The sequence below is a fragment of the Halichoerus grypus genome, chromosome 10, assembly GCF_964656455.1.
Source record: "Halichoerus grypus chromosome 10, mHalGry1.hap1.1, whole genome shotgun sequence".
Classification (NCBI taxonomy): Eukaryota; Metazoa; Chordata; class Mammalia; order Carnivora; family Phocidae; genus Halichoerus; species Halichoerus grypus.
The window spans coordinates 28,992,658-29,007,991 of NC_135721.1; the positions used below are offsets into that span (position 1 = coordinate 28,992,658).

Consider the following 15,334-nt stretch of genomic DNA (forward strand, 5'->3'; position numbering starts at 1 on the left):
GTAAGCCCTATCAGATCTTGCAATGTCTGAGAAACGGTACAAAAACACACATATAATTTACTTCAGAGTGTTAGAACCAGATCATATAGTCAAAAGAAAGCAAATGACAGAAAATATACCATATGCCACATGCCAGGGCTCAATCTAAAGCACTTCATCAAACTGACATAAAATTTAAAAAACAGAACAGTATAAAAAATTGGTACGTAAAGCAAAAAATTACCTCTACGGCAGCAAAATTTTCCTTTAACAGCAGAAAAAGAATTTCACATATTAATCAATGGAAGATTAAGAAATACTCAAAAATTACTTGAAGTGTAGAAGCTTAAAAGAGAAAAAAAAGAAAGCTGCACAGAAGCAGGAAAATTTCAGAAGTCTCTGTCTTTCAACCAATGATCTACTGTCGTGTGCAACACTGCTCGAATCTTATGATAGTATCTTGTCCTGCTCCACGTTGAAAAGTTGAGAAGGATACAGAAGTCAGTGAGAACTTAAAACTAGAAAAATTACTCAACAGTTAGAAAAAAGAGATCTAAGAGTTAAAAAAAAAAAACTATTAGAAAAAATACAGGATGAATCAGCAAGCTTAAGATGTAATACTTGTACTGAGGAAAAAGAAGAGTAAATCTGAGGGAGGCGGGGATTATGTTAATTAGTAAGCAGATTTTCTCAAATGGGCATTGTAAAAAAGCACAATGAAACACTGGAGAAGAAGCAGAGTCTACTTCACTAAGTCTTGGGAGCAGGAACGGCTTACGGCATTCAGGCAGATAGATCACTAAGGAGACAACGGATCTCGGGGTCACGTATTTCCCTGGGATATCATGCTCTACCTCCCACAGCCCTCTACCCCATTATCTGGCATTTTAAGCACTGCACTCTTTCCAGGCCTGGAATAATCCAACCACAAATATGACGAAGGAGCATCAACATGGCACATGTTTAATAGACTCCTCCCAACCTTGCCATAACTTATCTCTTTACTGACCTCATCCTTCCAGCCTAAAAATTTAATGTGGGAATGTTCACAGTCAGAGTAGCCACTGAGCATGTTATTTCAGGAAGAAGTTCTTGCACCGCATTTTGACAACACAACACAACTGGGAAGAGTATTCAGACAATGAGAAAGCTGATTCAAGTGGTTTAAATGGATACAGGGCTGACATTATTAGAGCATTCCACAGGAATAAAGCTCACTTCTTTCTGGGCGCATAATATATACTTCTAATAAGTGCTAATAATTTTTACACAGGCTTTTAGAGAGAGTAGGTAATTCCCGCACAGATACAGTATAGTTTGCCATGTCTTGCTAACTCTAAAAAAACGTACAAAATTCACAGTATTTTTTATGATTTCAGTTGAAGCAGTAACCCTCCCTTAGTAACTTGCTGTTACTGTTTTAACAAGGCCTATACTGGGAAAGTGCCTATATTGAAAAATCTTCCCAACTAACATAATCCCGTCTGCTTCAGATTACATATACCTTCTTTTTTTCTCAGTGGAGGAGTTAACTGATAAGCCTACATAAACAGAAAATGCAGGAAAAATAAGTAAATTCCAACAACCCGTCACTTATTGCCGCAGTAAGAAACTGTGTTTCAGCTCGAGGTTCCCTTTTTCTTTCCTGGACCAATGTCTCCTCTATACCTGATCCGCAGTGAAGAGGGGCTCTTCATTAACGCAGGAGACGATGATTGAATGCATATCCAGCTGTTCTCTCAGCTCCTCATCGTCTGATGTATCAAAGAGCAAACTGTCACTTATCTAAAAGCAAAATAACCCACTGTTAAAAGCAGGACATTCTGATTACAACGAAGTCACAGTGTCTGGGTAAAGAAGAGTCTTCCCTCGGAAGGGAGAAATGATTACGATCACTCCGTGCCCGGCACTGTGTGAAGGGCTTTACATATTCATCTCAAACACAAGGGCGGGGGGGGGAATGGAAAATAAATAGGAAATTGCTGAGGTGCCGCACGCATCCCCTAATGCCCAATACCAACACACACTTAGCTGCTTTTCCCTGGGGAAGAGTGTCATATATAGTATTGGTTAGGAAGTCATAAGGAATTATAGGAGATGGGGGAGGGAGGTAATGGGCGGGTTTAGCAGCAAATGTTACTTAGTTCACAATCTAATAGTAAGATTGGTATATGTTAAATTCCACAGATAACATAAAGTTAGTTACTTCCAAACTAACTTCTAATATTCAGGATAAAAGCTTAGGAGTCGACTCCCTGGCACTGTCCACGACAGTAATACTTTGCCTTATGGGAGAACATCTCTTCTTCCAAAAATAAAATCTCTGCAGGTTCCAAGAACATCTTTCAACCTAACTGTGCTGGAGGTTTCCATTTGCCTCACTGCCATTTTCCACCCTGCTCTGGGCCTCAGGAGGCTGAACTTTATGGACTAAATCAAAGGATGCCCTTGACTTCTGGCTTCCAGCTGGGTTAAAAACCACTGGCAGACACTAGCAGGACACTGGAAGGTGGGAGGGTGAGAGCCGGACAGTCATTCCACTGTCTCCCTCCCGGCCAGACTACCAAAAAGCAGCAGATCTTGTCAAGCAGACCTCTCCCCCACAGCTACTCTGTCTAGGTTCTGGTAACTTCTTCCTCTCCTTACCTCTTCGTGCCCAGGGGTGCTATTGCTTGCTTGTTGCCAGCCCTGGGTTATCACACCATGCCTACCTAGCTGGTGTCCCTTAACCTGCCCACACCGATAATCATGACCAAGAATTTAGTACTCGTCCTAATTGCAAAGCCGTATCTGAAAAACACAGCAGATGAAAATGGACAAGTGATCATCTACCTATCATCTATCTACCATGACATGACAATTCAGATGATGAACAGAACTAAAACTAAAGCTCTTGTCTTCAGAAAGGAGTACCACTCACGGAGTTCCTAAAGAATAAATGGGCAACAAGGAGCTAGGTTAAAGGGCAACCATGCATTTCTCTGAGGTAGTATATAATCTAAAGAATAATATTTTACCTGAAAAAATTATTTTACTTGCCAGTGCAGAGGATATACGTAAAATTGAAGACACAATTGAGGGGATGTAGGTCCCTACTGCCTCCCTAGTTCCTCATGCAGGAGCATCTGAAGTGTAACGGTGAATACAACCCACAGAGTGAGAAGGGCAAGGGACCACTGGCGTGATGCCTTTCAGAATGTCAGGCTGGGAGGGGAGCCACATCAGGGCTCCTACCACAACATGCATCCATGTTGTAACTCAGGGATGACACACCTCCTCAGTCTAGTCTTCACCGCGCCATCAGCCTAGGAAAGGCCTGGACATGGCCTTAGTGTATCATTCTGAACTTTCAGAACACTGTGTGAAAAAAACAATCTAAAAGCTTCCAGAGAGAAAAAAACCATCACATTAAAAGGATCAAGAATCAAAATGTCTTTTGAACTCTCTACAGCAACAAAAGAGGTGAGAAGAAAAATCAATGTTTTTCCATGTTTCAATAAATTTCAGCCTAGAATCCTATCTCAAAGTACTTAACCTCACAAACCCTTTCTCAGAAAGCTACTGCAGAATAAGTTCCATTAAAACCAGGAGGAAAACCAGAAAGGAAGCAGGCCTGGGATCTAATACAGGAAAGAAGTGGGGGAATTCTTATAACGATGGTGAAGTAAAGATCCCACAATGATGGCTGTGAAGCTCACCTGGAGAGTAAACAGTTCAGATGACCACCGTTACTGCACGAAAAGTACTAAACTTTTCGAGAAAAGCACCCGAGAAACAGAGGCAGAGACACTAACAGATTCTCTGGTACATGTCACTTACTAAAATGAGTTTTATGGCTCTGTGGAGGCTGAATTTATGAGTTAGTGATAGCTTAAATGAACCACAAAAAGGCAATGATTATTACCCTAAGAAAAAAAAAAAAAATTACAAGAGGAAATTTACTCATGATGTACCGAAATGGGTCAACTGTGAACATTTAAACAGTCAATATAAATGATGAAAATTAATTTAAACAAATATTTTTATATAATTATTTTGGGAAGACAAGGGAAGGGAAAGTTTTCGTGAGGGTTATGCTGTTGAGGGTTGGAAGGAGGACTGAGAGAGACCTAAACCTCACCCTCTGGGTGGAAAGCAAATGGATAAAGTCTAAAGTTGAAAAAAAAATTAAGTAAAATGATGAGAGCATGTTACCTGTCAGAAGAAACAGTTCAAGGAGTTGAAAGTGGCTGCCTCTGGTAAATGGAAAGCAGTGGAAAGGATGGGGTAAGGAGGGCAGAGGCTGCTTTTTCATGCTAAGTCCTATACTAGTCCTAGTACTTTTTAAACCAATGCAGTTATCCTTTTAATAAGGAATGTGAAAGATCAAGAGCTTAGGCTCTTGGTGAGAGAGAATGTTTGACTTCAAGATTATAGAAGTGGAGATGAAAAGTGCCAAAATCTAGTTATAAGGGTGTATAGATGATGGGGATAGACCTAGCAATTATCTTCACAGATCCTTAAATTTTAACACTTCCCAAAATCTATCTTCATTATAATTGAGGACCATAGATTTATTTTCCCCCTTACAGACAAATCAAAGTTTTCATTTTAAAATGACTCCTAAGGAAGATATTATCTTCTTCCTGCCTCTGCTCTTAAACGATAAAAAGGTGCATAAAACAAAGTCCCTGTCCTTGAAAAAACGCTCATGGTAGGAGGAAGGAGTCGGCACAGGAGATGTTCCTAAGACAATATGATTTACAAGGCTTCTACTATATGAGCATATTCAAAAATGGCACTGGATTTAGAATAGTTTTTATAGCTATGGCCAAAACACATGAGTGATACCAGTAAACCATTAGAATAAATTTCCATAACAACAAAAATAATGACCCCAGATCATCTTTCCAGGGACTGAGCCAAGTCCATTCCCCACAGAGATGGCATATGTTAAGGGCTGGAATCCCTTTCGGCTTTGAAAACTAACCTTGGCTGTCATGGGTATCATCATTCACTCTCCCATTTCGGCACCAGTGTGTCTTCTCTTTACCAAGCATTCCCATCACTCCTTCCTGTGCCAGGTTAGATAAAGAGCCGGTGGTTCTATTGACCTGTCTGAAACTGAAGCTGCTTCAAATGGAAAAAATGTGCCTATGTAAGAATCTGGAATGTACTAGTTGCCTTACTGTAGAAAGACTCATCAAATTTAGAAGTGTGCCATCTTGAACCTCAATGAAAGAAAAATTAAAAGCTGAAATGTGGCAAATGGTGGTTTTCCTGAATGTTTTTCTCATCCTAATGCAAAAGAAATGTTTTCTCCCTTCATCAAGAAAAAAATTTCCAAGGGCGCCTGGGTGGCTCAGTCGGTTAAGCAGCTGCCTTCAACTCAGGTCATGATCCCGGAGTCCTGGGATCGAGCCCCGCATCAGGCTCCCTGCTCAGTGGGGAGCCTGCTTCTCCCTCTCCCTGCCACTCCCCCTGCTTGTGCTCTCTCTGTCAAAAAATAAATAAAATCTTAAAAAAAAAAGAAAAAAGTTCCTATAGATCTTATTTTACAGATGGAATAACCTAAAGGATGCTTTCAAAGGCAAATTCAACATAATTCAGTTATGGAAAGCATAGAGCACAGAATAGGCAATGCTAAATAAAATAACTCAGGTTAAAAAAAATGTAATAATATGCTAGTAGAATGAGAAGGTCACTTCTTACACAGTTCCTTGTTCTTCAGGAACTTAATGTGCAGTTACTCCTTCCTGAGGAATAGAGTTCTAATTTCAGTTCTTACTCATCACCTGGGTAGTTGTGTCACGATAGGTAGATGACAGATGGATGATCACTTGTCCACTTTAATCTGCTGAGTTTTCCAGATAAGGCTTTTATAATTAAGATCAGTTACTAGTACTAAACTCCAAGTCATTACTAATCACTACCCTTGGCTATACCATTACTCTAGCATTGAAAACAACAATCAGAAGGCAGAAAAAGGGAGGGACTTCCCAAGATGCAATCTAAGAACAATAAAAGATATACATTTTATTCAATGAAACTAAATTACAGTGTCCCATTCATGTTGCTAATGCACTTCAATTTGAAACCATGAAAGGATCTCTTCTATGCTATTTTTTAATATGTCAGACAAAAAACATACTCACTGACTGGCTATCATGGATTTAGCACTATGTTAAATAACACAGAAAATACTATTTTTTAAAAAAGAACTTTCCATCATATTCTCTAACCTTAGGGTCTCAATGACAAGATTATTCATTCATTCACTCAACAAACATTTGTCTTAGTACTCACTACGTGCCAGGCACAGTGGCAGTTACTAAAAAGACTAAAAAGAGTTGCTACCAGCCAACTACAATCTAATGACAGACCCTGAAACACAGGATTAGTAAGAGAACAAAGTAATGGTTTGAGACATGGACAAAGTGCTGTGGGGACCAGTACCCCGGAGACAACAGGACTAAATTCTGTGGGACAGATAAGTCCTTGAAGATTTTCACACCTCCACCAGTGTAACCGACTCCCACAAAGCTGCATTTTCCTGCCACACAGGGATTGAGGCCATGGCTACATGGCCATCTGTCAGAGAGGCTGCAGATGGGGATTCCCCCCAAGTGAGAGGCTGGATTAAGTGTCCTTTAAAGTCGCTTCCAACTCTAAAATTGTATAATTCCATGAGATCAGCAAAGGCTAAAACGGTAATAGGAAGCTTCAGAGAGGAAGGGAAACTTGAACCAAGCCCAAAATGATAGCTAGGGTCTAAATAAACAGAAGACAGAGCATAACATATGTTGTTTTATTCCTTTTCACGAAACGTATGCCAGGTCAGTCAGCAGAATAGCTTAGTGGGGTTAATAATACTGTAATAATAATTATATACAGTAAGATTTCTCTGTCTACTCGAATACTAGGAAATACAGACAGAACTCTGTATTTTACTAGAAAATAATAGGCAGCAGGCTGTCCTGAGTCATATATTTGAGAAAATCGTTTTCATAAAACATTAACAATACTATTTAACATACTGACAGCCCCAATGCATTATACTCTCAATTACACAAATACACTTAATGAAACACGGAGCATGCCAAAAGGTCTGGCATGAGTTTACATTGTTATATGATAAAGAACTTAAACAGCCCCTGAAACTTACATAACTTGGCTGTTTCTTGTCACCTTTAGATAAACCTAACACTGCTTTTCCACTTAAAACAATGACCTTCCCTCTTCTATTTCCTCCCCGCCCCCACCCCGGCTGTCCCATCACCTGTGCTCACACTTCTAACCCAAGGCACCTTCATTTTACAATCCCAAGGAATCCCCAGCAGCCTCGAACAGGTAGCCAAGAACTCTAAGGTCTTTTAAAGGTTCTCCAATACTCACAGGAACACACAGTCTTCAGAAAACATGTCATGTCCAGCACGTCCTTAAATTCATCAGAAAGTTAACTCGATGCTGTTTTTCCAGACGCTCAATATATTACCCAGTTTTCTCAGCACACCAAAATTGTGCTAATTAAGCTCAAAAAAAAAAAAAAAAGCTGATCCTTGGTGTTCATATACAGGTGATGAAGATTTGGTTAAACATACACAAGCAAGTGTGTGCTTGGGGAAAACTGGAGGAAAGTTCTAGCAAGTTGACGGCAGTAGGGCCAAGATGGCAAGAGAGGGCCACACCAATGGCTATAAACTTGGAAAGAAAAGGCAACCCAATGAATCTGTGTTAAATAGAAAAGTTATTTTTTAGTCCTATTATCAGAATCAGTTATTCGGAAACTATTCGCTCAATTCCTAACTTACCCCTTTTTCTGAGAGGTTCAGTGTAAGCAAATGCAAGGTCCTGGTATGGGATGATTTCCAGTCCACAGGCATTACATTTCCATAATTATCTGTCAGGGCATTCCAAATCCTTGAAAAGAAGAAAACTACAATCAATGAAAGTTAACATCCCACATGTCTTTTGTTAAACAAATACCAAAACTATTGTGAAAGAACAAAAAATGTCAAAGCAAAACAATGGAAGGCCTCCTGTTTTCCAGAAAAATACCAACAAAGAAGAGCCCCCTGAAGAAGACTGAACAACAATGAGATCATTGGGCTGACAAGAAGTGCTGAGGAAAATGCAGTGGTATAAAAAACTCTCTCAAAGTCAACAGCTCACATTTCCACAATACTAGGTGCCAGGCACTGTCCTAAGCAATTTACATACATTAACTCATTTAATCCTCAAAAACAATTATTATGAAGAGCCATTATTATCCCCATTTCACAGAGGAGGAAACTAAAATACAAGGAGCTTCTGTAATGTTTCCAGAGCCACGTGGGTAGTACATATGCTGCGTTTTACACTTATTTATTGATCATTTCATAGGGTGAATAATCTTTCTCTAACCCAAAATGTGTTATCCTTCCTGGAGAAAGAATTCAGTCTCAATGTGAGACTGGGGTTTTAATATCTATTTTGTAATATAATAGGCTAAGCACTAAGACAGATAAAATGAAGGAGGAAAGAAAGGGGAGTTCACAATAAAATGCACAAAGGTTATAGCCAATGCAATCACCCTTCCTTATTGTCAAACAGCATTTTGGGGAAGCAACAGAGTAAAATGAAAGGGTGCTTGACTAAATTCAGGAAACACAGACTCTCGTTTCCTTTCTTCTTCAAACACTGAGTCTTTGGCCATGTTCCTTAACCACTCTAGGTAAGAGCTGCCCTTCTATAAAATGCGAGGCTTGAGTAACAGACATTCCTTCCAGCTCTATTACTCTTAAGCATTATTTCAAATGAGCTGTTTTGAGAAAAGTCCCAAGCCAGACTGGATAAGGACAGCAAACTCCAACTTCATGACCAAAATTCAGATTTAGTACCCAAGTAATAAGAGCATAATAAAACATGACATTGTATTAAAAAATGACTTCAGAGATATAAATGAGATGAAATTTAATTGGGGTAAGTTAAACACTACATATATAAGCTACTAAATGGGCAGAGATACACAGATGTCATAAGAAAAAAAAAACTAAAATATATGGCAGATATCTAATCATGAATAAGCCATTAAATAACTGAGTGGATTTTTTTTTTTCCAAATGTGTAAGCCACTAAGAGACAAAAACAAGACCACTGGAGGTAAAAAAAAATAAGATTGCAAACTTAAAAATAAAGAAGCAATATACTTGATTTAATGAATTTGGGATTTGGTGCTAAAGAGAAGAAGCAATGGGACCATAACTGCCAAAAACATAAAATCCCAAAATGATGTTTGGCTTTGGAATGCACATTAGCCTCAATGAAAATGTGAACCCAAAAAGCTCTAGGAAACTGGCTCGTTTACCCAGCACATCTCCCATATGCATAGTTCATTCCTATTCTCCTCTCTGTTAGAATCACAACCTTCTCCAATGCCAAAACACTCCAAATGGAGGCAACAACTCTGACTGCTAAGCTTGCTGAGTTTCTGACCCACGCCTTCCTGGGTAAAAGACTTTCAGATACTGAATAACTGACTATATACCTAACCCTGGTTAGGAACTTGAGTAGGATATTCTAGTAGGTGAAGACAGTACAGGGTTTTAGGGACTGCCTGTTTGCTTCTTCTTAAATGAGGCTGGAAGAAGAAGACGAGTGGCATACTTCACCCAGTAGGAGAGACTGTGGGTGAATTTGATCTTCCAAAAAAGTGAAGGACAATTAACAGTTCTCTAGCTCCACCAAGGTCAGAACAATTATAGTTGGAAGGACACAGGGCTGAATTAAGTGAAAGATTTCTAGAATTCTCCAGTCAATACATGAATTGCCTTTATCTTTATCATAAAGTATTACAAGCAGTCATAAACAACCAGCAGGAAAGCTTATTTCCAAAGAGGCCAAAGTCCTGTGACATTGAATCCCATGTGATACCCTTCTAAAGCAAAACCATAGCAAATAAGTGCAATCCATATTTAACCAAAACTAAAAGTGGGGCTCACAGAAGTTAAATAAAGTGCCCTAAGCCAATGCAATATCTGAGTGAAAGAATTCTCAACTCTCTCTACTGAGAGGAGCAGGGATGGACTCTACCAAGCAATGGAGAGATGTATGCAACAGAAAAGGGACAGTGAGCAGTGACCAGCCCTGGCCCCTGAAAAGAGAGAAAGAGATTTGTTATGCATTCCCAAATCAAGAATCATGCATTACTACCAACATATCATCTACTAAAAACCATTATCAAGAGTAACAAAATATTTTTTTATGTTTTACATCAACCTAGGACTTAAGCGAAGACTAAAATAAACTACTTTCTAGATAGTACAGGCAAAGCAAAAATAGGGAAAACCTTAACATTAGTGTACAAACCACTAATCTAGTCTGAGAAGTTACTCTTGCCAAACCCGAATGCATTGTAATGATCATTTTTTAATCCAGAATTTGTCCTGAGTCCCAATGATTCAGAGTATATAAATCTCTGAATATATATATATATATATATATATGACTATCTTCTCTAGGAATAGATGTTCAAAAATGTCATCTTTTGCTACCAGCTACATACATGGGTATACAAAATCCAATCATAAACTCTTCCTCCACACTGGGCAGAACACTGCAGACGGGTGCCAATGAGACAATATGGTCCCCAAAATAGCTAGGTCTGAACCACTGCTAAGCCATCGCCCTCATTCACAAATCCCTCTTCTCAAGCTTCCTACCTTGTTCACAGAGGAAAGGAGACCATCAGGCTGGAAAGCCCTTTCTATGCCTATGGATCCTTCTCTATCTCGCAAGAATCCTTTCCTAACCTCTAACCTCTGCATTCCATCAGGGCTCTAAAAACCCATCCCCTACCCACGGCCACAGTGTTTCACTCCTTGTACCCGCAGCTTCTCCACGGCTCCTTTCCCCAGACCTATACAATATGCTCGGCTCCCTCACTTTCACCATTCCTTTTACTATCCTTTGGGGGTGACACCCTGGTACATAATTACAACCCTTATTTAGCCAAATTATAACTGGGGTTCATGATAGTCAAATAAAGTGCCCCCCCCCCGGAACTCTGCCTCTCCCTTACCCAGCTCGCACAATTCCGTATGAATGTCCTATCACTGCACTTAGATGATTCTGTAATAACTACCTGTTCGTACATGCGTTGTCCCACCAGACTAGGAAATCCTTGCTATTAATAACCACAGCCTTTCTTTCGTTTTTTTGTGGTTTTTCTGTTTTGTTTTGTTTTGTTTTTGGCCTCTGTGGGGATATGCACTCCACCTGGGCTCTCAGATGGAGCCAATAAATTCCTGTGGCATAAATGCTGCTTCAGCGTTGGTACCTTTGCACGTGCTACATCGGCGAGCTGCAATGCTAGACCTTTCTTCATCTGCCAGGCAAACTCCCACTCATCCATCAGGATCCAGTTTGCACATTTCTTTCCCTGTGAAGCCTTTGCTGGCTCTCCCACACACCCTTTTAAATCTCCTATATTTCGCACGTATGTCCAGGAGAGCATTTGTTACACCCATACAAATTATTTGTTTACAAATCCAGCCCCCCTCCTAAGTTGTGCCCTACGTGAGAGGGGTGTTCAGTCACCTTGGTATTCCCAACGCGAAGCAGCCTCCGGCACTTAGCGCTTAAATAAATGCTAGTTGAATGAATGAGTGGCTACACACGTGCCCGAGGAGGTTCAATATCTAACTACCTGGTCCGTGGAAGGAGGTTCCCCTCTGAACCCAACCTGGGTCGGTTTCTAGGGAGCAGGAGGAGGAGGGCAGTGGCGGAGGGTGAGGGAGCGTGGAGCGCAGGGGAGCTGGGGGATTTAAATCGCTGAGCGCCCAGAGGCCGAAAACCCCAGGGACCGCCGCGGGGGCGCAGAGAGGGCGGGGACTCGCCAGTCGGAGGAGGCGGAAGGAGGGCGCGGGGAGGAGCCTGGGGCCGGAGTCCCGCCGAGGCTGCAGACAGAGGGCCAGAGGGCAGGACGAGGGCCGCGCGAGGGCAGGGGAGGCTCCCGCCCGCTCCCGGCCGGGCCCGCACTCACTCGTCCCCCTGCAGGAGGCTGCACTCGGTGATGGGCCGCACGGCCGCCCTCGGGGGCTCGGCGCCCGGACCCGAGGGGCGGAAACACAGGCTCAGCTTCTCCTCCAAGCTGCAGGCCAGCGCCGGGAAGCCGTCGCCTCCCCCGCCCGGCCCTGCGCCGGCCTCGGGGCTCGCGTTACAGTTCTCCTCGTCCTGGAGGCTCCGGGCCGGTTCCTGGAACTCATAGAAATCCTGCCAGTCCCCGTCCGCCGCCATCGCCGCCCGGCGCAGTAGCGCGCCCCGCCCCGCCAGGGGCCCCGCCCCGCAGGCCCCTCAGGCCCCGCCCCGCCTCGGGCCCCGCCTCCTCCGTCCACCTACCACGTGGATCTGCCCCAGCCGCGCAGCCTCGGGGTCTTCCCTTTTCCTGAGTCTTCTCACAGGTGATTGCGGTCTCCTTAGAATGAAAAACTTTATTTACGTTGAGGCACTTTCTACAGTTTGTCACTCAGGAATGGCTTCCCTTAGTGGGAAACTGGCCTAAATGTGTCTAAAATAAAGGGCTTCTTTAAACTTGCAACCTAGTGTCAAATTATGCCCCCCAGGAGAAACCGGATCCTTTTGTAACTTTGCAACCAGAAGAGCAAGCAGAATCACTTGGAAATGCTTAAGTCCTACCAAAATTCGTTCCACAAATATTTTATATCTAAAACACGCAAAGCACCTTCTAGACCTTGGGGAACATACAAAGATGAATAATTATGTAAATTAATATTTGCAAAGCACTTGGAACAGCGTTGGGGAAGGTAACTGAAAAGATGTAACTGCCAGTTGACCCCTGAGCTCGACCCAGGCACTGGAAGTCTCTTCACCCCCGCCCCTCTCCTTGGAATGGGAGTTCCACTTGCCTTTCCTTCTCCCAGAGGCTGCTCCAAGAACATAGCCTTCAGATGGTATGTTGAGAACACTGGCAGAGTATACCATGAATGAACCCAGTTAGGGCCTCTTAATAAACTTTTAAGATTTGGCAGGTGGGTGTGGGGATCTATTTGTCTTGCTGTCACCAAAGGCAAGCCTCCTATGTATGTAAGTTCCCTTTGCTTATTAAAACTGCTGTCTACCAACTTGGAGTGGCCCCCTCTTTCTTAGCTCTTTCCCTGCCCTCCCCTTAAGGAGGCTGATTTCAGATTACATCAGGGAAGCTCCCAAGAGTGTTGCAAACCAACAAACTGGGATGAACTTTGTAAACATTATGCTAAGTGAAGCCAGAGACCAAAGGACAGATGCAGTATAATTCCACTTGTATGAGGTAGTCAAAATCAGAGACAGAAAGTAGAATGGAGTTGCCAGGGGCTGGGGGAGGGGGAAATGAGGAGTTAGTGTTTCATGGGTACAGAGTTTCATTTTGGGATGGTAAAAAATTCTGGACTTGGATGGTGGTGATAGTTGCACACGAATGTACTTAATGCCACAGTATACTTAAAATCTGTTAAAATGCTGATTTTTATGCTATGTGTATTTAACCACAATTTTTTTCTAAAAAGGCGTGGCTTTATTAAATCACTTGTTAGAACTGCCCTGTACAGATGTGCCTTGTTTATTTAACATCTCATCTCCTTAAAAGTGGATCCAAATCAGACATTTAAAATTAGTTCATGCATTGTCCACGGTAATTATTGAATAATTGCTAACTTATTGATCATCTCTTCCACTTTACCGTTTGATTGAAACTGGATTTTATGCAATTATGTCAATTAACTTCACTTCAAAGTAATCCAAGATTAATAAAATAGACTGTTAATTTGAACACTTAAGTCAGAGGGACTCATTCTGAGGAGAAGAAATTCAGTGGAGATGGGAAATCTCTCTGGCCCACACAGGAAAAAATGTGAAGGAAAGAGAAAAAGGTGCCAACCTTCAAGAACACTAAGTCCACTTCCTATTGAATTGGGAGGAAAATGAATGAAAAAATAAAAGTTAAGAAAGCTCTGTTGAGCACAATGACACACTGTCAGAAGGTGACACCAGGGAAGACCGACAGCGTGCATTCAGGAGACCAGATGGCGTCAAGAGGTTCCACCAGTCTATAGAAAGGAATAGACGCAGACAATTCAGGGGAGTTTGCAAAGAGAAACCAGGTGGCTTGGGTCACATTTGGATGAGATAAACTGGTTCTGTAAGTGATTTTACTTTTTGTCTGATTCCTGGATCCACCTGTTACATATTTAATGTTGCCCATATGCATTACATTCTATGTTCCGGTATACTTATTAATATAAATTTCTTATAAAGGTATTGGTCCCAAATTTTCCATAGTCTCGAGAGTGTTAGGACAAGGGAAACATAGCATCCAGAAATATTCCACAAAATCAACCAGAGTCCCCCAAAATTTGCAAAGATGAGGGTGCTACAAGAATGAGCATTAAAATTGAAGTGCCCTACTTCTTTGGAGTTGTATTTTCTCAGGTCCTTCTTTTTTTTGTTCTTCTCCCTCCAAGGTTTTATTTCCAGAGATGTTAAAATTTCTTTGCTATAAATAAATAAAATCTTTAAAAAAAAAAAAAAAAGCCCTTCCCCCTGCTTGTGTGCTCTCTCTCTCTCAAATAAATAAAATCTTTAAAATTTCTTTTGCTATCTTTGGAGAAGGAAAATTTTGTGAGTGGGGTTGTGATGGCTGAGACTAGGAGTGGGGATGCCTGTTCTACACGTAGTATTATATTTTGAAAGCTGTAAGTATAACAGGATTTTCTTTGTTTTTTTAAGAGCAGTCAAAATTTCTTGTCATCAAAAGAGCTGCACCAAAATTGCTGCATCAAAATAGCCTCATCAAAAAGTTACGGATCTAATATCACTTCACACCTGTCAGAATGGCTAAAATCAAAAACACAAGAAATAACAAGGGTGGGCAAGGATGTGGAGAAAAAGGAAACTTCATGCACTGTTGGTGGGAATGCAAATGGATACAGCCACTGTGGAAAACAGTGTGGAGGCTCTGCAAAAAATTAAAAATAGAACTACCCTATGATCCAGTAATGACACTACTGGATATTTACCCCCAAAATACAAAAACACTAATTCAAAAGGATATATGCACCCCTATGTTTATTGCAGTATTATTTACAATAAGCAAATTATGGAAGCAGCCCAAGTATCCATTGATAGATGAATGGATAAAGAAGATGTGGTATATATACAATGGAATATTATTCCATAATAAAAAAGAATGAAATCTTACCATTTGCAACAACATGGATGTAACTAGAGAGTATAATGCTAAGTGAAATAGATCCATCAGAGAAAGACAAATACCATATGATTTCACTCATATGCGCAATTTAAAAAACAAAACAAACGAAAAAAGGAAAAAGAGAGACAAACC

General features: G+C 41.2%; 1 protein-coding gene across 7 annotated transcripts in view; it reads right to left on the reverse strand.

The window, feature by feature from the left end:
- The window catches only part of FEZ2 (fasciculation and elongation protein zeta 2), a 41,122-nt gene extending 28,845 nt beyond the window's left edge, over nucleotides 1-12,277 (reverse strand). For 5 of the 7 annotated variants that reach the window (XR_004926381.2, XR_013441643.1, XR_004926383.2 and 2 more), the window contains exons 1-3: nucleotides 11,981-12,276; nucleotides 7,770-7,878; nucleotides 1,648-1,764 (exon numbers count right to left, since the gene is read on the reverse strand). Coding sequence is in view for 4 of the 7 variants with exons in the window: in XM_078056181.1 (XP_077912307.1) it covers nucleotides 1,648-1,764; nucleotides 7,770-7,878; nucleotides 11,981-12,234 (480 nt within the window). In the remaining 3 variants the exon portion in view is untranslated. Of the gene's footprint in view, nucleotides 1-1,647; nucleotides 1,765-7,769; nucleotides 7,879-11,980 lie in introns of all 7 variants that reach the window. The other 2 variants (XM_078056180.1, XM_036121414.2) reach the window with 1 other exon arrangement.
- Nucleotides 12,278-15,334: the final 3,057 nt, after the last annotated feature.